Below are 26,870 nucleotides of genomic sequence, written 5' to 3'. Positions count from 1 at the left end.
CAGAAGGGCCTAAACTTTTCCCCATAACATACACTATGGTCGCCTTCAATTATATATGCAAATCAAATCACACCCAGAAGTATGTCGACGGCTAGCTACTTGTATGATCAGTACTTTTATTAATGTGGGAACTGAAGGTTGATATAGAAGACACTATTATCTTGAGATAGCGGCATTGTGGATAAGTTACAAGTAGGGTCCGTTGTTGAATTATCGGATAGAAAAAGCAATCGAGGGTTACTCTTGGCACGATGTAAACACAACTTGTTGAAAAAGGGAAGGTAGGTTAAGTGGGGATTGGAGCCAATTCTTGGAAACACACCTGCATGAACATACATCTTTAGCGCTGAGTTTGGAGAGTATTAATTTCATGAATTTGTACATTCTGATCAGGAAAATTATGCAAATCTTCCATCGTTGACATACGACTTTTATCACTGGGATATCACTGTACGTACAAGGATAGAATAGAGAGAAACCGATAGAAGTTGCGAAGACCAATAGTAGCAAAAGCGAAGCTAGCTAGTTCCCGAGGAATTGAAGAGAAGATCGAAGAATACAAATTAAGTGAAGCCTCAAAACACACACACATACACAATACATTCATCGAATGTATTACTTAATACAGTTCGGAAAGATTATTATCATCTTTGTTTTGATAATTCATTCTACTACATAACTGAAAGAGAGATTTGAACTATTTGAAACTTGTGCACGGATTCACCAACACCATTAATGCATCTTAAAACGCCATTGCTACATCTCGAAGTAGTACAACATAACACATGGTTTCTTTTTCATCTTGTGAAGTACATTTTGGGTGACAAGATACGCCGAGGTGAAAACATTCCAAAGTACCTGTTGGGCATTTAGACATCAGGTTCATTAAAGATAGTACTAAACCAAAGAAAAAATAGCAAAGCTCATTATTAGGAAAATACTCAACAAATTAATAACCATTGGAAGACTACATGGAATGTTGTTTCATACTAGGTTTTAACCAAGGTATTGAGTATCAGTATCGGAACACGTAATGATATTAAAACACAAATAATAGGTAGTGTGTTTCGGTTGTATCGGTCAATAATTTTAAATAAATGCTTTTGACAAAAAAACCTTTTGAAGTGTCTAAATCAAGCGTAATAGTCGGGTATTGGTTGTAATGGGCGTAAACCTATCCGTGAATAAAAAGAGAATTGATCTGTAATGGAACCGATCAATACACATGTGATTTTCTATCTCACTGATATAACTGGATGTAAAGGTATGGGAAGATGCAAAAGCCTTTGCATATTGGCCAACACAGTATGTACGTAGAGGCCGATATTCAAAACTTTGCTTTTTAACGAAAAACATGTACGTAGCAATAAATCCCAGAATAATATACTGTAGTTGTACCTTGGGGAAGCAAGCCCGTCGACGGGCCGGTAGCTTGACATGACGAACCCTTCGTTGAGTTCGCTCTGATCTTCATGGGTCAACCCACCACGCCTCTGCCCGTTGAACGTTCCATACTTAACCAACTTCCTAATCCACGACCTCCCCTTCTTGGGTGACTCCTCCTCCTTGTGAGATCCATTCATCTTCTCACTCAAGTACTCCTTCACCGCATGCAATCCCTGCTCTACAACCTCCACCGGCGGCAAAACCAAGGGGTTCCCTTCCACACTGAGCTTTTGTACCTTCGTGAGGCACCCGAGGGAGTCTGGCAATGTAGTAATATTGTTGTAACTGACGTCCAATTTGACGAGGGAGAGGAGCAGGCCGAAGGAGTAGGGTAGGGTGGAGAGGTAGTGGAAGTTTTGGCTGATGTTGAGGATTTTGAGGTTGATAAGGTTTTCGAGGTCGTCAGGGAGGGAGCAGAGGCAGTTGAGGCGGGCATCGAGGGTGCGGAGGTTGGTGAGTTGGGAGATGGAGTGAGGGAGATATATGAGTTTGTTTGAGTTCACTGATAGCTTCTTTAGTTTCACAAACTCAAAACCTATGGTGTCTGGTACGTAGCTTTGTTAACTTGTTGAAGTTGGCATTCAGATCCTCCAGTGACCCGTGTGTGTAATTAACAAGAACTCAGGTAATACTTGTACTATTTAACAAGAGAATGGTCGATAAGACCTGAAAAGAGGATCAAACAACCCCCAAGTCCAAAGCCATGATCACTAGCCCAACTCCTCAGGGTTCTTTATTGACCTAACCTTTCCTCTTTTATACTGGAGTAGTACTATTGCGTATAGAATTTGCAAATTCACCACAACTCTAACTTCTGTATGTGTCAATTTCGGTGACTCGAAATCCATGTCACATGACAATTTTTATTTTTTTGAAAGGCGAAAGCAACAATTTTATTAAGGAGAGGGGGAAAAGGTACATCTAACCAAAGGTTGAAAGATACATCTAAAGGGCAAAACCCAAACACCAAAAGAAGGCCTATAAGCCCAAATGATACAAGTAAAGCACAATACCCTAAAAGGCCTAAAAAGTCCAAATCAAACAATTAAGCACAAAAAAGAGTAGCTAGCCCAATGGGCTAGGCCCAACCCAAGAAATCCAAAACAAACCCTAACCGGATGAAATCTAACCCAACCAAGCAGCCTGCCGCCGCCACCCATGATCAGACAGCAACGCCCCGATTGCCGGTCAAACTTTTCCAATCACCACCATGCCTCCACAGGCCATCCATGCCTCCACAGGCCATCCCAACCGGAAAAAATGACGCAGCGATCAAACAACCAACCACTGCCGCGGAGCTCACCAAGCCGTTAAGCAAAAACTGCGGCACTCAACAGTAACCACAGCGGGAGCCACACCACCCATGCTGCCCAACCACACGAAAACCTTACCGTTAGGTAAAAATCGAGCCCCAGGAGAACAAACCCGACCGGAGATCGAGGAGAGGACTCACGGCCAAGAAACGAGGCACAACGTGAGGACCATAGAGAGAGGAAATCAACCAATAGGGTCTGGGATCGAAAAAATAGAGAGGAAAGGGAGAGGAAAGGGGGAACGAAGATCCATACCAGCCACCAACCTCATCGGACACCCTCGGACGGCCACCGTGAAACCCATGCATGGTTCTGAGATATGATCATGTGACGCCTTAATGTATTTTCCACCACATATTCATTTGAGGCATGTGACTTAGACACTTAATACATGGAACCCATGCACGTGAATTTGCTGTGGAGAAAGGTGGTGTTTCGGAGCCACGTGGTTGTGCCCCAAGATCACTTAATAATTACTCGTGTCACAGTATTCTTGGACGTTGAACAGGTAAAAGTACTTGTTACATTATTATTATGACACTCTTAGCTAGGATTGAGTATAAGAATATTAATGGAAATTAGGGAAATTAAAGAAATTTGGTAGCACAGGGGTTACAAACCTGCAATTCTGAATAGTTGTAGGAAGTGATTCGAGAAAGTTGGCAGAGACATTCAAATTCTTTAGCTTTGACAAACACCCAATTGAGTTAGGGAGGGATTTCAGCTGATTTGAGTGAACATCAAACACAATCAGATTCTGCATTCTTGCTGTTAGAGATTCTGGTATGCTCTGCATGCATGCATCATGCCAAATTAATTTATTACTCCTACAGGCTTACTTTTACATTAATGCGACATGCAAGACTACTACGTACAATATATAAAGATATGAGATCACGGCAAAGCAGAAATACTAGTAGTACTATTTGAGAAAGTGGCCTGGAAAGGGAAAAAGGAAAAGAAAAAGAGAAAACAGAAATTAACATAATCTATCTGATTGTTCGCATATGAAAAGTTGTTGATCTGGTGGATTGATCGATGGCCCTGAATAAAGTTGCACATATATATATATATATATATATATATATATATATATATATATATATATATATATATATATATATATATATCAATTGTAAGCATCATCATCATGATTGGAATTTGGAAAGAGCTTACATGCATGCATCCTTCCACCACCACCACCAGGCTGAAGCCTAACCCTTATTTTTATAACAAAAAAATATTCCAATTTCTCGCCATTGCCAAATACTGTAGGAGTATGTTACTATGTTATTGACACAAAAATAAAAAATAAAATAGAACGAGTTAGGAAATAGAATGAATAGTTAGGAAATATTACCTGAAGATTGTTAGAGGAGAGGTCTAATTTGCAGATAGTAGCTATATTGAGAGGAGAAGGGTTTGGCAAGGAATCCAAAGCCATCCCACTCATATCCACAATCTCCAGTCGCCCCTCCTCCTCCTCCTCCTCCTCTTCTTCTTCTTCCTCAGTTTCATTAATTGGCCCCTTTCTTCTCAATGGCCGCCTACTCATGATCACATCCATCCTCATTTGTTGTCATTGTTGTTGCTGCTGCTGTTGCTCATCTATCATCATTATTTCTTTCAAACCTAATTAAAACAACTGGGATCTAGAGAGAGAGACAGAGGATTGTAATTAACTACTAATAACTTGTGTGATTTGGAAAGCTGGATGAAGACCGAAATAAAATGAAGGGAATATAAATATATACTAGTCTCCAGTTTTTTAGTATTTGGAGATTGCAAGGACGTATGAAGAGGGTACAATCCACGCACACATGACATTTATGTATGGATGGAGAAACTAGTAGTAATTTAAGTACAAAGGCCGTATACCAAGGATTGCGTGTGTGTGTGTGTGTATATATATATATATATATATATATATATATATCCACGTTACCAAATCAGCAACTCTCCTTTCCTTTCATCAAGCTACTCAAAACACACACACACACACACACACACACTCTCTCTCTCTCTCTCTCCACCTAAAGGAAGGCCACCCGTGATTCACTCTCACCTTTTCATGATCAAAGTCGCTTATATAGTTGGGGTGAGTTAATTACCCAAAAGAAAAAGTTGGGTGAGCGTCAGCTGACCTGCTTAACCATACACACGGCTCAAAAAATTAACCTTGACTTATACAGTAGCTGGTCATGAATCCTTATATACCATTTCATTTTTGCCTAGAATTCCCCATGTGGGACTCTTTTTTCACAAGGCACTAATATTGCACCTCCCCTGAGAAAACGAATCTGATCTTGTAGTTGATTTCTTAATTCTTATACCACAATATATACCAACATCACAGTCACAAAATCAACACATTAATTACAAGTGATCATAACAAAAACTTCATTCATATTGGTCATTAACCCCTGTCCTGCCACCCAATTGATCATGTCCATCGAATGCTCACTTGTAATCTACTGGAGTAACTTTTTTTATAACTTACTACGTACGTACCCAATTAATTATAGCTAATCAACTATGAATTTGTTTGTTGGATGCTTTTCTTTCCCGGAATTTTTAAGCTCTTTATGCTTGATGCTCCTCTCTTGATGTACCCTTTCGAGCTATATAAAAGTGTTTCGTTTGGCGAGAAAAAAAAAATCCTAGCTAATCAAACGTACATATGATACATTCCACAAACAGATCATATAATATAGAATTTGGTACGTAGTATATGATTCATTTGTGCTTATTGATGACTTCCTGCCCATTGACTTAATTGGCAGGCACATTAATTGTAGACATTCTATTTGATGGGAAAAATTCAACATTCTTAATCATTCCATTTTGTTTAGTGCTAGACTAAGCCAATTTTAATTTTGCTAATGGAAGGAAGACTACATACATGATTTTGACCTCTTTTGAGCATATAAGATAGCTTTGGCGGCACATCAATGCCTATACCTTGTTTGTTAATACCCAGATGTACCCAGATGACCATACGCACATATATTTGTGTTTGTATATCTATTAGGCATAAATGTATTTAGATTTATCAAATGACTACACGGGATGTAATTGCATTGAACTGTTCCAAGTACATCACATAAATCTCTCTCCTACAAAATGAAAAAAATAAAAAAGTTCAAACAACTATCTGTTATAACCTTTGTCACAAAATCTCTTTCATATCACCTTTGCTCGTGCTCTCAATCATTACTCTCACGAATTCTAATGACTAATAGTATATGATGTCTTGAAAGACACTTTCATGCTCTCGTTCATGCACGCGCCTGCACATTATGGGATGTGACTCATTAGGTTACCCTTTGACTGTAGTGCTCAATATATTACGTAAGCAAGAAGCTGTATCCATTTTTGGGTGGTGCTGATTGCTGAGGTGTCGCGCGAGCAGTAAGATCCGTCCAAAATCTCTATCAATTAAAGTAATTAAAAGTGGCTAGCAAGGAATCTTCCAAACTTTCACCGTTAGCTATAGCAAGATTTTATGTTAGTTTTAGTCCGGAAAGTTTCAAGGAGTATTACGTTGGGTTTCTCTTGGGATTTTCTCTGACAAAGATTTACAGAGCGATGTGTGAGCTGTCTTCCCTTGTCCGGGGCCTCCAAGCAAAAAGCTACTAGTATTCGATCTCTCTTTGCTTTCTCAGTCGGTGTTAGTTTTTGCTGCATTTGCCACACACACACACACACACACACACACACACACACAGACACAGAGAGGATCTTGTTTACCATACGATCGAGTAGTATATATATGGTGGCTATGGAGTTCATGAGGCAGATGATAGCTGCTTTTCTAACGCTTTCAATGTTCGTGATGCTCGGAAACATGATCAAACGAGACCATTTTGATTCAGTTCAAGTACTAAGTTTAATTTCCACTATCTTATTTATATTTTAAATTATTTCATCTCTCTCTCTTATTTATATTTTAAAAATTAAGATCAAACCACGATATATAACTTATGTTGCACATTAGCTTATCATAGTTAATTAATTACTCGTTTTCCCGACTGGTTTGGAATTGGAGTTATAATTATTGTGTATCTGGCAGTTGTTTGGGGAGTCTAGAGAGTTAATTAGCTGTTTGTTTCGACTCATTCTTAGTATCACAGTACTAGTAGCATTCATATCTGACAAATGTGTACGTACAAAACGTATATGTCAATCTGTGGTGCAGTTGGCTCACAGTTCATTAATTAAATTTGCATTTGAGTTTGAGTTTGTATATGAACACAGAAACACGTGGAAGAAGAATTCGGTAAATATTTGACATACAAACCAAACATTAGCCAAAATCTTAATACTACAACATAGATGAATAAAAATTTGTTTCAGGGTACTTCCTATGTCATCGAGTATGGGAATAAATCGACCCGATGTTATGTATAGGGCCAACAGGGTTAATTTCCCCCCTTCATACTATTCTTAGCTAGATTAATATATCGTTGACAATTAGTTTTATGTAAAGCATATATGGCTGAAAAGGGTAAAAAGGCCTTGCTAATCTTCTTCCCGTACACTGACATATCCATTTACTACATGCAGTACTAATACGTGCATGTGACCGATAAGGTCGATCTGCAATTGATAAGCTTTATTACCTCTTGATGATGCTAGTGAGTGGTGATTAGTCTTTGACAATAAGTAACAATATATAAATGGTTTCTCAATTTGGTTAATCAGATAAACCACCCAGCAACGTCAAATGTTCATTACAAAGCCATCAAAGTTTCAAAGCAAAGTGTTGTTACAATTCCTAGTGGTGGTGGTGGTGGTGGTGCAACTAAAGGGCTTTGGAAAGAAGATGGAGAAGCACTCAAACCTTGCTGGAACAACCCATCACCTAGTAAGTTCCTTGATAGATGCGAATATGACTTCTATTATCTGCAAATTAATTTTCCAAACACACACACACATATATATTTGTAGAGATGGCTCCAAACACACACACACACACACAGATATATATTTGTAGAGAACTGTGTCTGATATCTATGTCTATAGCATTGCTCATACTTGTGTGTTTGTGTTCCATTTGCAGAAGATGGAGAGCATTCAAAAGGCTTTATCCTTGTGTCGTTGACTGATGGCCCTGAATATCATGTCTCGCAGGTATATATTTCACCAAAATTAATTCTTCCTTTTTCGCATTTTTTGTTGATAAAAAAAAATATCTCCAAAAAGATTCCAGTTGTTTATGTTTAGGAGTTATTTCGGAGTAAAACAACAGGGAAACCCCGGCCCTTTAAGTGATTTTGCTGCACACTCACACTAGATCTACTGATCCACTAGTGCCTGTCTATGCTAAATGGCCGAACGGTTTTGACTGAAGAAATTCCTTGCTGCATAACATTTGAAAATCGAAGGAATTGCATCTTAGAGTATCAAAGGAACATGATCCTGCTTACAAAAAGTTTCATGTAACTTCTTGTCCAAAAGATCTTGGTATATGGTAGAATCCTTTTATCTCAATGGAGTGAACGTAATTCACTAAAGTTCACACTATGCTAAACTTTTTGTCAGTTTATGTAGTGCGCGCTTCTCTACAAAGTCTCCTTTTCATTATGTGAAATTTCTCGTGATCTGTTTTCTCAGATTGCAAATGCAGTTGTGGTAGCTAGATATCTTGGAGCAACTCTTGTGCTCCCTCACATCAGAGGAACCATACCAGGTGAAATGAGGTATATGTATGTCCTCAACATTTCCCTACTTAATGTAGAACGCTTGAGGAATTTGCATGCCTTTCTATAGATAAACTAATTCTTCTTCTAGCTTGTTAATTAATTTTACTGTAGAAGACAGCCCCTCCTTCCTATATATAGTTACATTGTCACTTTTGATAATTAAACCTTTCAGGAACTTCGGAGGAATTTATGATGTGAAGAAATTTGTTAAAAGCTTGGATGGCATTATCAAAATAGCAAAGCATCGGCCTGATGAAGTATTGATCGATAATGTGACCATAGCGGAAGTCCCTACCAGGGTTTCAGAAGCCTATATTGCTACATACATCGAACCATTATTCAAGATGAATGGAAATTTGAGGCTAGAAACTAAGTTCCCTCCCTTATCTATGACAAATGAAAAGGAGTTTTACTACTTGGATTCATTATCCTGTTTGGCAATGTTTGGGACTCTTGAGTTGCAACCAGCGTTGAAGGAAGTCATTGACTTAATGGTAGAAAGGCTAAGAGCTTTGAGCCACAGATCAGATGGGCAGTTTATAGCAGCGGACCTCAGGGTTGAGATGTTGGAAAAGAGGGAATGTCAAGAAAGTGGAGATGGTGGAACAAAATGGTGTTACAATGCCAAGGCGATTGGGGATTTTCTTAGGAAGATTGGTTTCCATAGGAACACCACAATCTATTTGACTCAATCTAAATGGCATAGTATGCTTGACCCGTTAAGAAATTTCTACCCCAAAACATATACCAAGGTAAGCTCTTTCCTCTATATTGAACTACTAGGGTAAGAATACACTTTTCTTATAGTGCGCTACACCGTTTGTTTTCTTTTCAGTCAAAATGGTTAAAAAATGAACAGTATTTTTATTATTAACAGAACATTAATAACATGAACACATGCATGGTCCTAATTAAGTGTGTCACTTTGGTCCCCCAAAGTTCCATTTACCTTCTAAACCTAACAGGGAGAAGGAAACAATGAGGCTGGAGCAAAAGTAAATCGAAAGAACCGAAACTTGACCAAAGGGGCGAGGGAATTCTATCAAGGAATTGAAAAACTCACGAAATTGGAACTTGAGGACCAAAAGTGATTTTAATGGCATGTATTTTCATGGACTTGACTCTGTTTACGAAATTGGAATAGGATGACATAATGCCAGCAGACAAAAAGGCAAAGTTCCTCAATGCAAATAGTCCGGAATTCACAAAGATCATCGACTTCCACGTATGTACTCAGAGTGATGTGTTCCTGCCTTCCATTTCTGGCCAGTTTTACACGAATGTGGTGGGAAGGAGAATAGCTTCTGGCAATAGTCAGATTCTAGTTCCTACCAAATCAACTTATTCATCATCTCCCGGAGCTTACATTTCCCCTTACATATCTAGAAAGAGCCATTCGGCTTTTTCATGCTTCTGCTAACACTTGCTTTAGGAAAAGAAAGCACTTCGGAGAAAGCAAAAGTCATGCCTGTTTCATAATTGTAAACCCGTCCATCTTTATATCAGTTACTTCATACGTTTAGTGTAGTAACCAGTTGTACTCCTAATAATACAACTCATGTTTATACTATCATGTATTAATGCTTTTGTTCGTGTTTGCTTCTTCTCAGCATTCAATGCTAAAGATAAGTTGATCAATCTTGTTCACCAGCCATTGGGACATCACAATGCTAACAAACAATTTCCTGGAAATCCCAGCGATCAGATTTTTGTTGCCCTCGGAACTTTTTCTTCTTGAAAAATTTCCATTTTTTCTGGCGTGAAAACTTGCTAGATTTAGAAAACTTTGGAAACTTCTCCGAGGAAGAGGGAATTTATCCTAAACATGTTCGGCTCAAGTGCTCAACCCAGATGCAAATGAGCAGGAATTAGAAATAGAACATTAGACAAGTCATTTTACTGGTTACCAAACCATTTAATTGAACTAAGAAAAATGTTCTTTTACTGTATTTGATAACACATAATTTCCCCTCATTCCACAAATTCAATCTCCAAATATAGCATTAGAATTAAATTAAGCTAAATAGGGGAGTTCCAACTCCTAAAACTGCAAAACCATGTCAGTCAGTCCACAGACCTATGCATGGCAGTTACTTTCTGAGAATCACAACTACATTTTATAGTCGCTGTAAACCAGGGAGCAAGATGGAACATCATATTCTTTACCACACACAACCTTGGAAAACGACTGATCCAAACAGCCAAGAAAAAAAGGCTTGACACAGATGTTTTTTCTACATTTGTACAGAAACTAGGAGTAAATAAGTGCAAGAAAAAGAAGCATCATAATACCACCATCGATAGTGTGGCTTTTTACATGTGTATACTCATCGTTAATTGTCAAAAGGCTGGCAGAAAATGATGAGTACCCCTTACAAACCAGTACTATTTTCTCTCAACACCATCCTCCTGCCTACTGGTGGTTGCACCTAGAAGGAAGTAATCAAAAAAATTAATTAGGAAACCAAATAAAATTTTCATACCCATGCTACTGATGAAGGCAAATTTTACCTCGCAAAGTTCTTCTTCGTCCAGGCCATATTCTCGACCATATTCTCATGAAGTATTCATGTAAAGGTGTCTTGGGGACAGGAATAAACTTCCCAACTATTGCAAGCGGCCAACTGGTTCAAGAAAAAATTGGGAGTGAAAAATAGTTACAGTAATTCATGTAACCAACTCCCTCATACTACAATGCATTTAGCAAATAGAATGAGTAAATTGAAACTTCCATATGTATATGTATATATATCAGCATACACGAGTTGGTGGTTGGGGTAGTTAATAGCCAATAACCTTATTTCCACCAAATATTATGTTGGATGCCAGGATGAAAGACCAATAATGAGATGCCTTTGAATGGTTTGGTTCAGTTAGGAATTTAGCAAAGGGAAACTGAACTGGAGTGAAAATTTAGGAAGGATTTTCCCATTCTAATTCATCTCGTACAAAAGAATCAGGTTAACCCAGCACATTCCCTTTCTCCTTAATACTTCCGCCATCCAATGTGAGCCTAGGGTTAGGCATTCAATTCATTAAGGTCAGGTTCCTACACAAACTGACTGATTGGCCGGAAATCAGAGAGGGCAAAGGAAGAGGCAGGCCTTCAACGTTATAACCATAAATAATGCAGCTCATACATTTTCCTACATGTGTGTGTGCGTGCGTGCGTGTGTGCGTGCGTGAATTCTTTTCTACTCAATGACTCCTAACCAAAATAAACTGACCTGACAATGCCAATAGCGATGGAAACAAGCCACAGTTTCCAGCTGAGCCTAACCGTACCAGCAAACTTTCCAAGGAACATGACTATGATGACCTGGGAGTAAATATCCAAGTGAGATACATACATACATATGTGTATGAGAGAGAGAGAGAGAGAGAGAGAGAGAGAGAGAGAGAGAGAGAGAGACCTGAAGCAAAATAGTTAAGCCCACTATTCCCATGAAGAGGTAGTTCTTTGTCACCCCTTTGAATATATTAATTTCCTCAGGTTTCCGAGCATTAAATTCGTTGAAAATCTGCAATGGTTAAATATCCATATAACAAGGGAAGGAGGTTTTTTCAAAGATTCCTAAAGAATATTCCTTTTCTTCCAATCTCAACCCTCCAATTCTACACATCTAATGGTCCAAAAAATATCCCTCTCACAAACTAACTTTTGAATGGCAATTTGGTAAATAAGTGGGATTTTTAATGGCAAATATGGATACTATGTTCTTTTTTTCTTGGCCGGTACAAACAAGCCCTGCACCCCTCTCTCTCACTCACGGTGAATCTCTCTCTCACTTCTGATCAAAAGCCCCAAATTTAGGAGGTTTTTTCAAAGATTCCTGGAGAATATTCCTTTTCTTCCAATCTCAACCCTCCAATTCTACACATCTAATGGTCCAAAAAATATCCCTCTCACAAACTAACTTTTGAATGGCAGTTTGCTAAATAAGTGGGATTTTTAATTACAAATATGGATAGGGTGGCGCTAATGCCACGACTCCTTTTACTACTGCCACGACTGTTTTAGAGGTTTGACTGTTTTATCCTTGCAGAGAGCTCTGTCAGTCTCTGACCCACCCTCCTTTTCCTTTTCATTCTTGACGTTATAAGTGTTCTAGTTGCGATCCATTCCAATTTGATTTGTGTGGTTTGATGTCGATTTGGTCGATCACGGTAGCCGCTGCAATTTTGGATTTGGAACATGGAGGAAATGAGAGGGGAGAAACGACAGTGGGTCTGAAGAAAGAAGAGAGAGAGAGAGAGAGAGAGAGAGAGAGAGAGAGAGAGAGAGAAAGTGAGAGGAGAGAGAAAAGGTGGGTCTGAGAAGAGAGGGAGAGAGAGCAAAAAAGTGAGAGGAGAGAGAAAAGGAAAGGAAGAGAGAGCCAAAAAGTTGTCTTTTGCTGTGCAGGACCCTCACGTGAGGGTAAAGTTGTCAAGTATCTGAAAGAGTCGTGGCAGGATAGAAAAGAGTCGCATTATCATTTACCATATGGATACTATGTTCTTTTTTTCTTGGCCGGTACAAACAAGCCCTGCGCCCCTTTCTCTCACTCACGGTGACTCTCTCTCTCACTCCTGATCAAAAGCCCCAAATTTAGGATTCAAAATTCAAATCTCTCTCTTCTAGTAGTAGAAGACTCACGACAAACCCCTTCCTCGCGACCTCTATCTCCGGCTCTGTCTCCTCTCTCTCATGTTTTTCTTCTCCGTCTAAAACCCCTACACACACAGTCTCTCTCTCACCCTCTGTCTTTCTCACCGCTACAAGGACAAGTACTCTCTCTCTCTCCGATCTCTCCGATCTCTCTCTCTCCGATCTCTCTTCCGATCTTTGTTCTTGCTGTATGATTTCTGAGCCAAACATCTTTGTTATTGCTGTGCGATTTTCTGTAAGAACTTTTGTTCGATTACAGTTTTCTATGTTTTTTGTGATTTTGTATGCTTGATCGGTCCTGTTTTTGATCTCCATTGATTATAGGGTGGGGTTTTGCTAGGAAACGAGAAAAAATAGAGTGCGAATGCAGTTAATGTACTAATTTTAGGCATGATTAAGTGGCAGCATTGACGCCCAAGTCAACGTATTCCATGACCCGCCGACCCTAATAGTAGCTTGCCCCAAGTTAACGTCCTCCATGTAAGAGAGGTATTTCTATAACGTAGGATGGCTTTATGAAATATGATACAAGGTTTTATTGTCATGATTTTTCATCCAAAAAAAACCCAGGTAACAATAGTAGATTGGTTATGTTGGAGGCAGGAAGAGGAGTTGAGGAGGTGACTATTCTGTTGAGGAAAAAATGATTATCTGTGAGTATTCCCCTGACTCTACACTCGATCAAACTTTGGAGGATTCTATATTTGTGTTGCCCACCAAGTGTTTGTTTAAATTACTCAAATTTTTTCTCTACTTTTTTTCAAGAAAACTTGGAAAATGTGGCAAATGGAGTGGCATGGACGTTTGACTAATTGTGATGGTAGTTTTTCCCTTATCCCCTATAATTGTGATGGCATGGAGTGACATAGAAAATGTGGCAAGATAGAAACTTTTTTTTTTTGGTTTTCTAAACAAGGCTTGTGGCTCCGTCTAGGCTTTCCACAAAATCACCCTCTGTTGGCCCTCTATTGCAATTGTTTCAACCTCGATGCCGAGTAAGCGTGTTCGTCTTCTATCTACGTTCCACAATTATATCCCCCTGTTTTGAATGATTGTCTGTACATACTTGAATGCTATAAGGTTTGCATAATTGACTGATTAGTATGGCTCAGTTAGTTTATTGGGTTTGTTTGATTACGTATTGGTGTTGGTATGTTAATTGACTTCACTTTTGTCTAGAGCTATCGTGTGTGAGTGGTTAGCCAAAGCCACCTTGCTATCCAAATTAGGGGTCCCTTCTGATCAGATATCGTGAATGGCACAATAGAAGGGCAAATTATTTTGGGGGAGGGTTGAATTTCCCTATTCATTTACTTTCTTTTGACATGACTCACATCCAGAGACGGAACCATGATTTCATAAACACAGGGGCCGAACTTGATTTTGTCTCTGCTCACATCCCTTCATTACTCTGATAGAGTTGCTTTAGCCAAATAAAGCACAAAATGTACGTAAAGTAGAAGATTAACTAAAAATTTTTTATGCAAACAAATATTCATATAACAAGGGAAGGGGGGTAGAAGATTACCTACCTACTCTCATAGATTGAAGTTTGGCTATTGACATGTATTTCCCCCCTTCATTGATTTTTCTTCTCTGTTTTTTTGTGTCTACAAAATTGTTATTGTCTACTTTTAACCAAACTACGTGAAATTGATGTACAGAAGTTGATTAAGGTTATTTGGATGCATAGACGTTGATTAAGGTTATTTTTCCTTCCTTTTGCAGGTATACACGGCATGCATAAAATTAGTGCTGAAAACAGGAAGGTAAGAAATTTCCAGTTCTCTACTTTTATTGCTTTCTATACTTTTATTTTTCCCTTCTTGGGGCTTTTTTGTGTGGTTCTTTCTTTTTCCTTAATATTCTTTCACTCTCTTTAATTAATTATCTAAGTGTGAGGTGTCGGGACAAACAAATCTTTCTTTTTTCATCTTCTTCAACATATGTAACACAGACACGGACATTGTTATCAGTGTCTCTGTTGTAGTGGACACGTAAAGTCCCATATGTGCTCCCGCATGTTGTGTATCCCCGGAGTGTTTGACACGAATACGGCAATTTCTTAGAGTGTCGGTGCTTGATAGTTTTCAACTATTCATTCCCATTTCCTTATAGTTATTGCAATTTAATAAATCATCTATTTTGGTTAATTTATATTGGCAGTGTATTTGTAGCTGATCATGGTGCTATGGGGAAGCAAATCAGGCTATCCTTTGCTCACTTGAGGTATTACACTGGAAATACTACGCATGCCATTTAAAGTCGATGGTTATGAAACTCTTCTTAAATTTGGTTTGATCACATTGGGTAGGCGATTGAAGGGAAAGACATTTATTTTGTTTATCTTTTAAAATAGTACTTAGATGGTTCAAATTTCTTCAAAATGAATTTATTTTCCCGTTCTTCTCATTGATTAGCATTGCGTCCATAGATTTAATGTAAAAAGATATAGTTTGTGACAGTAGGCTCCCAATTTTTTAATGAATTGATTAAGAATTCTATAATAAAACAAAGCTATGTTTGAATCCAAAAGACAACCAACGCTCTAGATTTATCCCCTCTTCTACGTAAATCTTTGCCCTCCATTCTACAAAATGGCATGCCGTAAATACTTAACTTTTGAGAGACATTTTAGCAAGGGGGGAAGGAATCCCAGAAAATATTCTCTCTCCCACACACGTTGATTTTGAAAATCCAGACCTCATCTCTCCTTCTCCTCCTTCTAGGTCTCCTCCCCTCTATCCATCCGAAGTCCAAAAGGCAACCAGAGAAAGTGGAAGAAACCAACGAATTGGGGGAAAGGTCAAGTTTCTCGCAATCTCTCACTCTCCATGTTTTCTTGGCAAGTTCTCTCTCTCTCTCTCTCATCTTCTTCTTCGGTGAGAGGTCCTTCGATTATATCTGTTTTCTTTATTTTTTTATTTTTTTATTTCAATCATCTTTTTTGTTTCTCGAAGAAAATATGTGGTGGATTGATGATTTGTGTTTTGATGGGTTCAATTATGGGTTGATTTGTGTTTGTCAGAGTTAGTGGTCCTTTACTTGAAACGAGAATCATACATCACCAACACATGATCTGGAACAATATAAGAGGCAACTTCCCTATGTACATAAACAGCCTTTGTAAGTTTCATTTTTAATTTGTTCAGTACCCTTTTCTGTTTTGAAGTTTGCAATTATTGCTGGTTTTTTTGGTTTCTTATTAATCACACATGGCATACGTTCATTGCATTCAAGGTATTTGTTAAAATGCATGGTAGAAATGAAATTATAGAACTCCATTTAGACATCTAAAAAAAATGAAATTATAGAACTGAATAATTAGCATCAGGGGGCAAGGAAACAAAAGCAACAAAATTTATGGGCTTCCTGATATTTTCTGTTGGTAACTTCTCAAATGTTTTTTTTGGGTAAGTTCTTGAATAGTTTCGTTGGTAACTTTACATAAAATGCTTCGACCACAATTTATATGCTTTCGTTAGTATAAAGTTGCGTGTGGATTTTCTCCCTTAATTTGTGCACTTCCAATCGAACTGTTGTGAATGTGATTGTGCGTTAGTTTTTGGAGGAAGGTTATGAAAAGAAGAAAATACATTTCAAAGACATTGAATAAATATTAAGTTGCAGTTACGTGCACGTAGTAGTAGGTGCCCATCTTCTATGGGTGACTCTCTTGCAATGGTCAAGTGGTGAGACGGTGAACCGGTCGGCAACCTGTCAGTGAGGCGGTTGTCAGTTCCATTGGTGCATTCTTAAACCTAAGCATTGACAGTTACCGTCCATACCTGTTACTCGCACCTACGCTCATAGACTGCTCTAAAGCTCTGCCAATACTGCCCACACCCACTATAGTCACTGTCCAAACAAGTTTATTTCTTGCTGAATATGAATTTCGATTTCATTTTTTATTTCATTTGCACGTTGCATCTGATGAAGCTCACAACACTCTCTTATAGAGACGATACAATATCAGCCACAATAAGAGAAACATTCAAAGAGCCTCTTTTTGATGTTATCGAAAACTACTTACTTTTCCACACTTTAGGTTTTTGGTATATCTATGATGGGGATCGAATTATTCGCATTGTTGGTGAGGTGCAGTACGTCAGCAAGTAGAATGCTAAGGTCTAAGTGAATTAACTTTTGCTTTATGATATGTACGAGTTTAGGGTTTGTTCATTCCCATGGCATAGATCGATAGACACCGATTACATATGTTATTCATGTTGTCATAGGTACGAGTGCTTCTCAGGTTAGGGTTTCTCTCTCCAAGGGATTTCTTCTCTTTCCGAGCACCACCAATTGTGGCCAATCGAACATTGCGCTCACCCTAGTTGCGGGAACAACCGAGGTCAAAGGTAACAACTCTCCCACCATCACTGGTAAACAAATGGGTTTCATATGGATTTTGTTAAAGATTATAGCTTTCCATTTGAGCAAATAGTTGAACAACCGAGGTCAAAGGTAACAACTCTCCCACAACCGACATATTACATCCATCCTATAATTTAGGAACCTGGATGCTATGGAGATTATGGGCGAGGCTATTCATCATGAAGTTCCTGGTGGATATGAGGGAGGGTTTGATTCGTCCTACGGGTGACCATGAGATTTTTGTGTGGGTTGGGATGTTTAGGTGCATTCATTACAGGAGGAAATGCAAAATCAGGACATCCTATTTTGATGAGATTTTTTTATTGTAGGCATTGCCATAGGGAAGCAAAGGTGTGGTCTTTATCCTTTTTTTTGGAACCAGTCAATTTTATAAAGGGACAAGACTATAATGCCAGTGAGTCACATTGTGCTTGATATATGATTAGTTTTTTGGGATGCATAAAGGTCTAGGAGTTCTGAAATAATGCAGGATTGCATGGTATATTGTGATGGTTATTGATGTAGGAATTGACTGTGTTCAATTTGTAGGCTGATCTTGGCTTACTTTTATTGATGTCTTGCCTATATTGATTCATAGAGGTGAGAATTTTTATCTTCTTCTTCTTCTTCTTTTATTTTAAAGATCTTCAATGTACCGTACTACTTCTCGCTGCATTTCATATTCTGAAATTAGCATCAAATTACCTTTTCTTTTCCTTTTGAAGGAAAAAAATCAATTCTTTTCCGTTCTTTTCCTTCATGCCATGGTATGGGCATTATAAGACGGCATTATAACATTTATAATCTCAGGTGTGTGATGGGATGAAGATCTTGGGGTGCCCGTGATGTGAATTTTAAGCAAACATCGATTACATTGTCGATTTTGCCAAATCAACGCAGGTTCACATGGATCTCATCCGTTTGAGCTTGGGTATATTCTCTTAATCCGTTATATATTTTGTGGGTGTTTATTTGTTCTGGACTTTGTTCCCCTTTTAGAGGAATTGTATTGTTTGAGTTGATCTAGGTAAGAATGTGATCAAATTATTAGAAGACGTGCACATCCATTTCCCTCACTCTCTCCCTAATCGCCAAGTGCATAACCGAAAGATATTATTTGTGTGGCATAGTGTGATTACATGTATGCTGCATTTTTTTGTAGTTTGTACATTTTTTTGGATATTGTATGGTAATTATAATCTCTTATGTAACTCTTGGTTTTGGTAAATCAAGTTTGAGTAAAGTTTTTACTTTTTTTTTTATTCCATGATCCATCTAAACAGAAATCGAGATTCGCCATCAGAAATTGGGATTTGCCGGCTCACCTATAATGGCACCTCAGCACAGATGAATTGGGATTTGGTAAGCATGCTTTTGGTGTGCGTGCGGCTGAATCTAATCAAGTATGCCGAATCGCAAGGTTTCAAATCCATAAATACTCATTTATTATACAGTGCTCTGACGGATGTGCTTAGATTTGCCATTATGTTGTTAAATGCAGAGCATTGGTTGGTGTGCTTAGATTTGCTCTTATGTTGTTAAATGCAGAACACTTGCTGGTGTGCTTAAATTTTAAAGTGTTGGTACTTACATTCTTACTCTTTTAGATTTACTGAATTTAGATAGTTTAGTTGCTATTGGTTCTTTTTCTAATAGGCGGCAATGTTGCCATTGGTTGTTGTAAGCTGTTGTTAACGTTTGTAGTCTCAAAGGGAGAGCTGGTGGAATCGAGAGCGGTACTTTTTCCAGTTTTATGTACATAATTTAAGGGGGAAAGAAAAAATCTAATGGACACACCATGTTGTGTCCCCAATGTATCGGACATGAATACGGCAACCTCTTGGAGGTGCTTCCTTTGTTTCTTTCCCTCTTATAAAACTGCTCTATGCGGATCATTATGTAGTGGTTTAATTGGCTTGGGTTGTGATCTATTTTTTTTTGTTTTGCAAAACTTAAAACAGGTTTTTGTTGGTCGTTGTAAATTGGCAAAGATCCTCAATATTGAAAGATGCCATTTTGAAAGTGTAGAGTTGAAGGTTAAAGTTGGACGATGTTACCATTGTTTTGTTGTATCACATGCTTAATGCTGAACGATTCTATGACACGTTATTCTTACTATGGTCTTATTAGTAGTTCTGTGAATCCCATATGATGTGTTTGTGGTGTTGTTGAAAAGGGTTGCTAGGACTGTAATATTGGGTAAACGTAGGAAAGCCACAACAATATCAGCTTGATATTACCGGTTCTGGGGTAGCTATTTTGATCTTTCTTCTCAGGCGGCAGAACCATTTTTTTTCCTTGATGTTCATATCTAAGGTGGCGTGTCTGTTTTTTTACTCTGTTGTTATTTGTCTTTGTTTCCAACCCATTTGTAATTCTGGATAGTTACAAACTTGCCATTACGTTGTGTCGTGCCTTCAGGCACGGGCAATTTCTAGTTAAGGTACAAAGAAACTGATACTACGCAAATATTCAACCTAGATCAGATTAACAATATGCCCCTCATACTTGGTGACAGGTGCCACTCTTGAAGAGCAGCTGGCTCTCAGAAAAGAACACATGATTATCATTAAGAAACTCTCCCTAATGTTTAGCTTGTAACATCCACACAACATAATTGCTTGAAGTAGCAAGTGACGCAACATATACCTCTCCTATTTTTCAGGCAGTCAAAACTAAAAGAGGCTAACTTAATCGAAGTGTCCATGAGAGATATGATATAGAACAGACAAAGATACCACAACATACTATGCACGTACACAAGCGCTCCACATGCAAATACCCACGTACTAAGCAATCCTTTTATCTCTTTTAATTTGAGGGAATAGACTTACTTGACAAAAGACAAATGCATTGAATATCAATGTATTCTTCACTTTGACAGCACGATTATTGTCATAATGCTCCAGATGCAGGATCTCTCTGCCTTTAAAATTGAGGATAAGCAGAACAATCACTTGATAAAAAGCCTGTAGTTTTTTAACAAGAAACATTTATTAATATTTCTGAACCAACTGGACAGGAAGTGAACCAAAAGACTTTTTTTTTTGAAAACTATTAACTTTTCGATATGATAAAACAGCTTAAATGCGGCAACTAAAAGGAAACAACAAATACCTGCACTAACAAGTTTCTCCACATGATATTCGTTATAAGCGGCTCCCTGAGAAAGAGCAGAAACAGTAATTATTGCAGGAAAACATACAACACAAAAAAAGGGCAATGAAGAAAAGTAGAAAACAAGTGAAATTTTTGGATGCAATGACAAGACTATATTCCTTTTTCGCCACTAAAGAAATGGCAATTCATCCTACCATATAAAGCCAACACTGCAACTGGAATGGCAGATTTTTTTGATATGCTGATCTTCAATTAATTATTTGCTTTGCTTTAGCAACTTCGATGTAGAGAGTGTACCAAAAAGAGAAGTTAACAGATGTTGGGTCTGAAAACAAATGATTTTAAAGAAGCAAATTATGTGATGAGTAAGTAAAGGTAAAATTCCACGGAGACCCCTCAACTATCCCTGGTTCCCCCAAAGACCCACTAATGTTAAAAACCGCCTATACAGACCCCCTCAACTATAACCATTAACCAATCAGCACTCTTCTGTCAAAGGGTGCTATCAAAAAGACTGTTAAGATGAAGGGGTGATAATTTTTACAGATGAGGGGGGCAATTTTTCAGGGGTAGAGTCATCATTTTCCCCCATTCTCTTAACAAAGTTTGCCAAATTTTTTTATTTCATATAGTTGAGGGGGTTTGTATGGGCAGTTTTAAATGTTAGGGGGTCTCCGTTGGAAACATGCATAGTTGAGGGGGTCTCCATGGAATTTTGCCGTAAGTAAATTGGGAAAACTGTGATCAAGAAACAGTGATTTGGGGCAAAAAAGATGCAATGCTATTTCAAAACAGTATCACACCTTTGCTAGTTAATTCTCACCAAACGTAAATACTTACCTACAAAAGGTGCAAACCACTTTTATCCAAAAGTCTGCTCTTTTTTTTTTTTACCTGATTCATCAATCTAGTTTCAAGGAGAAGAAAGTACGAACTAGACCAAACCTATTTCAACTGCTAACGCAATATCGTGTATGATTGCAATACAAATTCTTTTCCAACTTGACCTTTCTTCATCAACTTTTACGTATTTTTTCCTAACACCCATGATCTGCTATTCTATAAACCACACCATGCAATATGCCATGTATCCAAACTTGCTTACGAACACATCCAAAGGGGTAATGTGGAGACATTCCCAAACAAATAATATTTGCCCAGCTCTGCATTGCCAGGAACTAAACCAAGCTGACATGATAAGATAACAAAATTCAACGTGCATGCCAAATGCAATTTCACAGTTTCCCTTATTTTAAAAGGTCTAACCTTCGACCAACGGGACGCCTATGCATAAGTTCATCAGTTGGCGGTTCAGTGGCCAGTGCAAGAGCTCCAAGAGTATCCATGATTAGATTAACCCAAAGCAGCTGTAGAATGGAACACAATAGGACAAAAGTACAACATCAGCCCACAAAGACACAATCGAGAGAGAGAGAGAGAGAGAGAGAGAGAGAGAGAGAGAGGGAGGGAGAGAACCTGCACTGCATTTAGTGGGACATCTCCAGAAGAAACTGCAGCCACAACATTAATTACAAGAGCTGCAACATTGACGGTGAGCTGAAACTGGATAAATTTCTGAATATTTGCATAAACAGACCTGCCCCACCGAACTACCTGCATTGGGCAGTTTGTTTTGTTAATGTTCTATATTTCTATTTCTAATTTACAAGAGCTATATAATAATATTCTTCTCTGCAGGATTTATGTAGCTGACCCCAATTGATTGGGACACAAGGCTCGGTTTGGTTTAGGATTTACAAGTGTTGTGCCCGTGCATCATACATATAATTGGATTATGCTGGAAACTTTTGTGGCTTCGTCCAGTTTCTGTTTGGAATTCTGGTTATAGTGCAGTTTATATTGTCCCATACCAATTTGATGCTACAACAATCGATACAACAAAAAGTCAAATTAAGCACACAAAAACCTAAGAAAAACAACTCTTTTTGTAGAAGTATCCCAAAAAAGGTAGAAACGTGTGTCGTGGGCCGATCGGTGAAAACAGAAAACATAACAGTTGAAACTTTTAAGAAGTGTGGTGGAGTAATGGGTTTTACAATTCTATATTAGTTTGTTTTGTTGATTTTTTTTTTTTTTGGCTGCCTTTAAAATGGCCAACAACTAACTTGCATAAGAGTACGCAAATCTGTAATGAATTTCCAGTTGTGTTAGGACATGGGGTAGTTAGAAGATGGGTTTGAGTTCTTTACATCAGTAACTCAATAGCAATCATAGGGGTCAATCGCTTCACGTTCTAGCAAAGTACTGTAAGCCATTGCGAAGGAGGTATGCTAAATATTAGTCCTTAAAAAACAGATTAAAATGTAAAACTAAATGATATCCTATCATAAACCAAATAGAATCTTAAGAGTCCCAATCAATTGGGGTCAGCTACATGAATCCGTTTCCTATCATCAACAACTTATATAATGAAGCTCGCATCTCTGTTGCACTGAATATATGGAACCGCAGGGATGTTTTTGGTTAGCAGTTTGTTTTCATTCCACAGTCAAGAGAAAAATGGTACTCTCTGTGTTAACAGAAGAAGGTGTTATTAACAGGTTCCTAACAGAAAAGAAGAGAAATCAAGCCGGTAAGATTATTCAACATCTCCAACAATAATCAGATTGTGCTTGCAATGATCAATATTCAATAGCAAACCTTCACAACTGAGGAAAAATTGTCATCCAAGATAATGATATCCGAGCTTTCTTTTGCTACTTCTGTTCCTTGGATACCCATAGCAAGACCAATGTCAGCCTACATTACAAGTAATTACCAAAAAAATGTGAACCTTAAAATCTTGATTTCAACAGAAAATTAATGCCATTTTGGAATAAACAAATGGAATTGGACACAAAAATGAAGCTAGAATAAACGACCAACAGCAGTCAACCAGGTCAATGCACATATCAGGAGACCCACAAAACATCCACCACTTGGGTGTTCCACAAGAGAAAACTTAGATATAAAAAATGTAACTTTTGTTGTCGACTCATGAAACCTGACTCAAGCAGAGAATCATATATCATTTTCATTGGTTCAATGTACGAGAGACGAACGTGGAATACATCAACAATAGAAAGCTAAGTACCGAGATAACCTCTACCATGAATAAAAATACAGAGACTGTCATACCTCATGCAGTGCAGGAGCATCATTAGTGCCATCTCCAGTTACTGCAACAACATGCCCTTCCTTTCTCAATGCTTGCACAAGCAGCAGCTTGTCGTTAGGAGAAGACCTTCCCATAACCTATATATCAAAATAATTTTGTTTCTATTCTTGCCAAAATTAGAGGATTATCACTTCATTTACAAGGTGGAAGTTGATTGTTCAATCATACCGATATCTTATCAGCAATTTCTTGTCTTTGAACTTCAGACAAAGCACGAAATACCTTCCCTTCTATGAGATTTGGCTCAGTAGCATCTGCATCTGACCCTAGAATACCACATTCTAAAGCTATTGCTCTAGCTGTTTGGAGGTTGTCACCAGTGACCATACGCACCTAATCAAGTGAAACTTTATGTTCAGCCAACTAAGGCGGATAATATGACAGATCTCGATGAGATCTTTTGTGCAACTTTATGTTCAGCCAACGTTACGTTTAACATAATATACTTACCGAAATATATTTTTTGTGCAATATGGATTTTGTTTGATAGATCTTGAATTGATTTTTTGAACAGTGCAACAAAAATCGAAAAATTAATTTAGAAAATACATTATTTTTAAGTTCGAAAATTGCACATAGTTTCGTAGAGGACTAACTTTATGGGACGGAGGGAGTATAAAAGACTACAAAAGAATTATACCTCTCACGCATTGAGAATGAAAAAAGAAAATACAAATAAAACACTCTAAACCCCAACCAAGAAAAAAGGTGGTGGAAGAAGTTACCTTCTCAACGCGTTATAATGAGTTATTACGAATGGTCAAAGAGACGAATACTCACATAAAGCATCAGATCAGATGATTGACGAGTAATGTCTTTTACAAAAATCCCAACCGCAAAAGAGCATCATTCATCCATCACGCAAGAACCATTTAAACAGTACATATTTTATTTGGTCAAGTAGTACCCTGTAATATTATAGGAACCAACCTCCTACAAATTTAAAGCAAGTCTATAGGATCACATTTAAATGAATTTGGAACTTAGTTGCTGCCATCATACTCCGCCAAAAATGTCAAATAGTTATTATCTGCTCAAAGCTCAACGAAAACCAATCATTGAAAACCTAGGAAATGCAAAGCTCAGGAAATAAAAATTAAAAGAAGGGGGGAAATCCCATATGATGCCAAATGGTTCATCATCTCATACTATTTCCTTTTTAAGTTTTCCATAGGGTAAGATTGCATTGGCAACACCAATGCCAGATAGACAACTCATACCTCCCATATTTGAATATCTTGCAAAGCAGATAATTTTCAAAACCAACTAAATATGAGGTCAAATGAACATTTAGCACCAAACAGACCCAAAAAACAAGAGAATAAAGCCCGTCCCTTCAATGCCATCTTCGTTGGAAAAGAAGAAAACACGTAAACAATGACAGGCCGCACATCATGGTGATCAGCACCAACACAATAACTTAGGCAAGCAAAAGCTATAGTGCCGGCATTGCAGAAAGAACCGCACAAGCACCAAAACTATTGGACCTCCAGACATACGTAAAAAACCAAAAAGGTTTGGTCCATAGCTTAGAAACTTTACCGCCCATACCAAAACCTTAAACCTAGTGAAGAAATCTAGTTTTAGCGCATGATAACCACAACTGATGTATTATGAAGCAAAATGCAGGAGATATTTCAACTCCATTTCTCTTTTGATAGGTTAATAAGTACCTTAACACCAGCGTTTGTGCATAACCGAACTGCATCCTTCACACTTGGACGACAAGGATCCTACGTCACAAGATACATATACGCTAGCGTGAGAGTTGAAAGTTTATCCGGACCACATTACAAAGAAAATTAAAGAACAGCTCAGAAAGTATCATAGAAGTACTAAAACATCAAACAAAACCATAAAGAACACATAATAAAGACGTTTACTGTCTACCCTTGATTCAACACACTTCCACTGCAATCTCCGAGGAAATCCTCTTCTGTTTTCTTGACTCATAGTAATATATAGTTGATTAGGTTATTGAATTTTTTCTCTTGTTTGATTGGATTTTTTATATTGAATCGTTTCTTTCTGTTAAAATTGGATTTTTGATATACATCATTCTTCCCTGGTCCCAATGCATGCTTTTAACAAAACAGATCGAGAAATGGCGATGCATATCAAGTAGATGCCGGTTCCTCACAAACTGACTTGCTTTCAACCCCCACCTGCCGGAACATCAAGATCTGAGAATTGCGTACAAAAAGAAGTTGCTGGTTCCGGACTGGAACAAGAACAAAGTGACTACACCAACGTAAACAGTGAAGAGCAGTTAAATGTGCAGACATCCATGCAATGAGGAATTCTAAGTTTATAATATCTCATATGATCTTCCAAGATAATATCTCATATGATCTTTCCAAGTTTTGTTTGACTCAAAATCGTACAATTCTGAAACAGAAATAGAGCAGGGCATGGTGTCGCAGAAAGGACACCAATACACAACACAATAAGAGTAACAGGCAATCCCAATTTATAGGGGTATGGGCAGGGAAGGACTGGAGAGCGACTGCTCTCAGAAAGTTTTGCAACTGAAATAGCAGTAAAAAGGTTGTAGCAAAGGCACATACAAGAAAAAGGTTGGGAGTTCCCACCAAAGCGTCTATGCAATACGTATTTAAGAACACAAGTATACGTCAATATGCCAGACATTTCTTTTGCTTATAGCAAATATGCACGTTAAAATATGAAAAAAGACTGGAGATCTAATTAAACTGTGAACGTCACTACATCAAATTATAATAGCGCTTAACCACTACGTCCCACCAGATTCAATCTTGTAGGTTTTCTTTTGCTGCTTTGGAGTCGGGAATAATAGGTTGAGAGGTTCCACTCCCATTACGAGCAAGGTTCTTTCTCGATAGGAAGGAGGTTCTCAACATATTTCCTATTGAAGTAGAGGAGAAAAGCTAATAACATGAATAAGATAGAAAACAACTAAACTTCAAATTAGAATCCAAGCACGAAGCATCTATGATAGGAAACACCCCAGCTTTTCAAAAATTGCATTCTGACCTTCTAACATATATCCTCAGCATACACCTACGTGTCTTCAACTAAGAAATTTAACAAAAATAAAAAATTAC

At 38.0% G+C, this 26,870-nt stretch overlaps 2 protein-coding genes, 1 long non-coding RNA gene and 1 pseudogene across 7 annotated transcripts in view; 2 read left to right on the top strand and 2 right to left on the bottom strand.

The window, feature by feature from the left end:
* Positions 1-672: 672 nt before the first annotated feature.
* Positions 673-4,374, bottom strand: LOC131320933 (plant intracellular Ras-group-related LRR protein 6-like; annotated as a pseudogene).
* Positions 4,375-6,239: 1,865 nt separating this feature from the next.
* On the top strand, positions 6,240-10,153 carry LOC131320932 (protein MANNAN SYNTHESIS-RELATED 2-like). Its single transcript, XM_058351853.1, has 6 exons — positions 6,240-6,639; positions 7,464-7,626; positions 7,822-7,892; positions 8,376-8,461; positions 8,637-9,216; positions 9,609-10,153. Exons 1-6 carry the CDS (start codon positions 6,532-6,534, stop codon positions 9,882-9,884), a joined length of 1,284 nt encoding a protein of 427 aa, XP_058207836.1. The 5' UTR covers positions 6,240-6,531; the 3' UTR covers positions 9,885-10,153.
* A 405-nt stretch (positions 10,154-10,558) lies between these two features.
* LOC131320928 (calcium-transporting ATPase 10, plasma membrane-type-like) overlaps positions 10,559-26,870 on the bottom strand; it is a 37,046-nt gene continuing 20,734 nt past the window's right edge. For both annotated transcript variants that reach the window (XM_058351851.1, XM_058351852.1), the window contains exons 24-35: positions 25,461-25,520; positions 23,956-24,120; positions 23,748-23,864; positions 23,271-23,369; positions 22,086-22,223; positions 21,876-21,976; positions 20,607-20,652; positions 20,324-20,458; positions 11,878-11,985; positions 11,692-11,783; positions 10,976-11,088; positions 10,559-10,893 (exon numbers count right to left, since the gene is read on the bottom strand). In XM_058351851.1, coding sequence (XP_058207834.1) covers positions 10,850-10,893; positions 10,976-11,088; positions 11,692-11,783; positions 11,878-11,985; positions 20,324-20,458; positions 20,607-20,652; positions 21,876-21,976; positions 22,086-22,223; positions 23,271-23,369; positions 23,748-23,864; positions 23,956-24,120; positions 25,461-25,520 — 1,218 coding nt within the window. In that variant the 3' untranslated portion in view covers positions 10,559-10,849. The remainder of the gene's footprint in view (positions 10,894-10,975; positions 11,089-11,691; positions 11,784-11,877; positions 11,986-20,323; positions 20,459-20,606; positions 20,653-21,875; positions 21,977-22,085; positions 22,224-23,270; positions 23,370-23,747; positions 23,865-23,955; positions 24,121-25,460; positions 25,521-26,870) is intronic.
* LOC131320929 (uncharacterized) lies at positions 13,075-18,895 on the top strand. 4 transcript variants are annotated; one of them, XR_009198406.1, is made up of 5 exons: positions 13,075-13,231; positions 13,501-13,765; positions 13,878-18,089; positions 18,300-18,420; positions 18,773-18,895. It is a non-coding gene; the product is annotated as an uncharacterized LOC131320929 (long non-coding RNA). The 4 variants fall into 4 exon arrangements; XR_009198408.1 differs by lacking the exon at positions 13,075-13,231 and having other exon boundaries at positions 13,416-13,592; positions 13,683-13,765; XR_009198407.1 differs by lacking the exon at positions 13,075-13,231 and having other exon boundaries at positions 13,416-13,601; positions 13,683-13,765.

The sequence above is a fragment of the Rhododendron vialii genome, chromosome 3a (assembly GCF_030253575.1).
Source record: "Rhododendron vialii isolate Sample 1 chromosome 3a, ASM3025357v1".
Lineage (NCBI taxonomy): Eukaryota > Viridiplantae > Streptophyta > Magnoliopsida > Ericales > Ericaceae > Rhododendron > Rhododendron vialii.
This window is presented reverse-complemented; position numbering and strand designations above follow the sequence as displayed.

Coding starts and splice junctions, on each gene's coding strand:
- LOC131320932 (XM_058351853.1), top strand. CDS start 6,532: ATGGTGGCTATGGAGTTCATGAGGCAGATGATAGCTGCTTTTCTAACG. Junction 7,893..8,375: donor CTGAATATCATGTCTCGCAG/GTATATATTTCA, acceptor CTGTTTTCTCAG/ATTGCAAATGCAGTTGTGGT. Junction 8,462..8,636: donor ACCATACCAGGTGAAATGAG/GTATATGTATGT, acceptor TAAACCTTTCAG/GAACTTCGGAGGAATTTATG.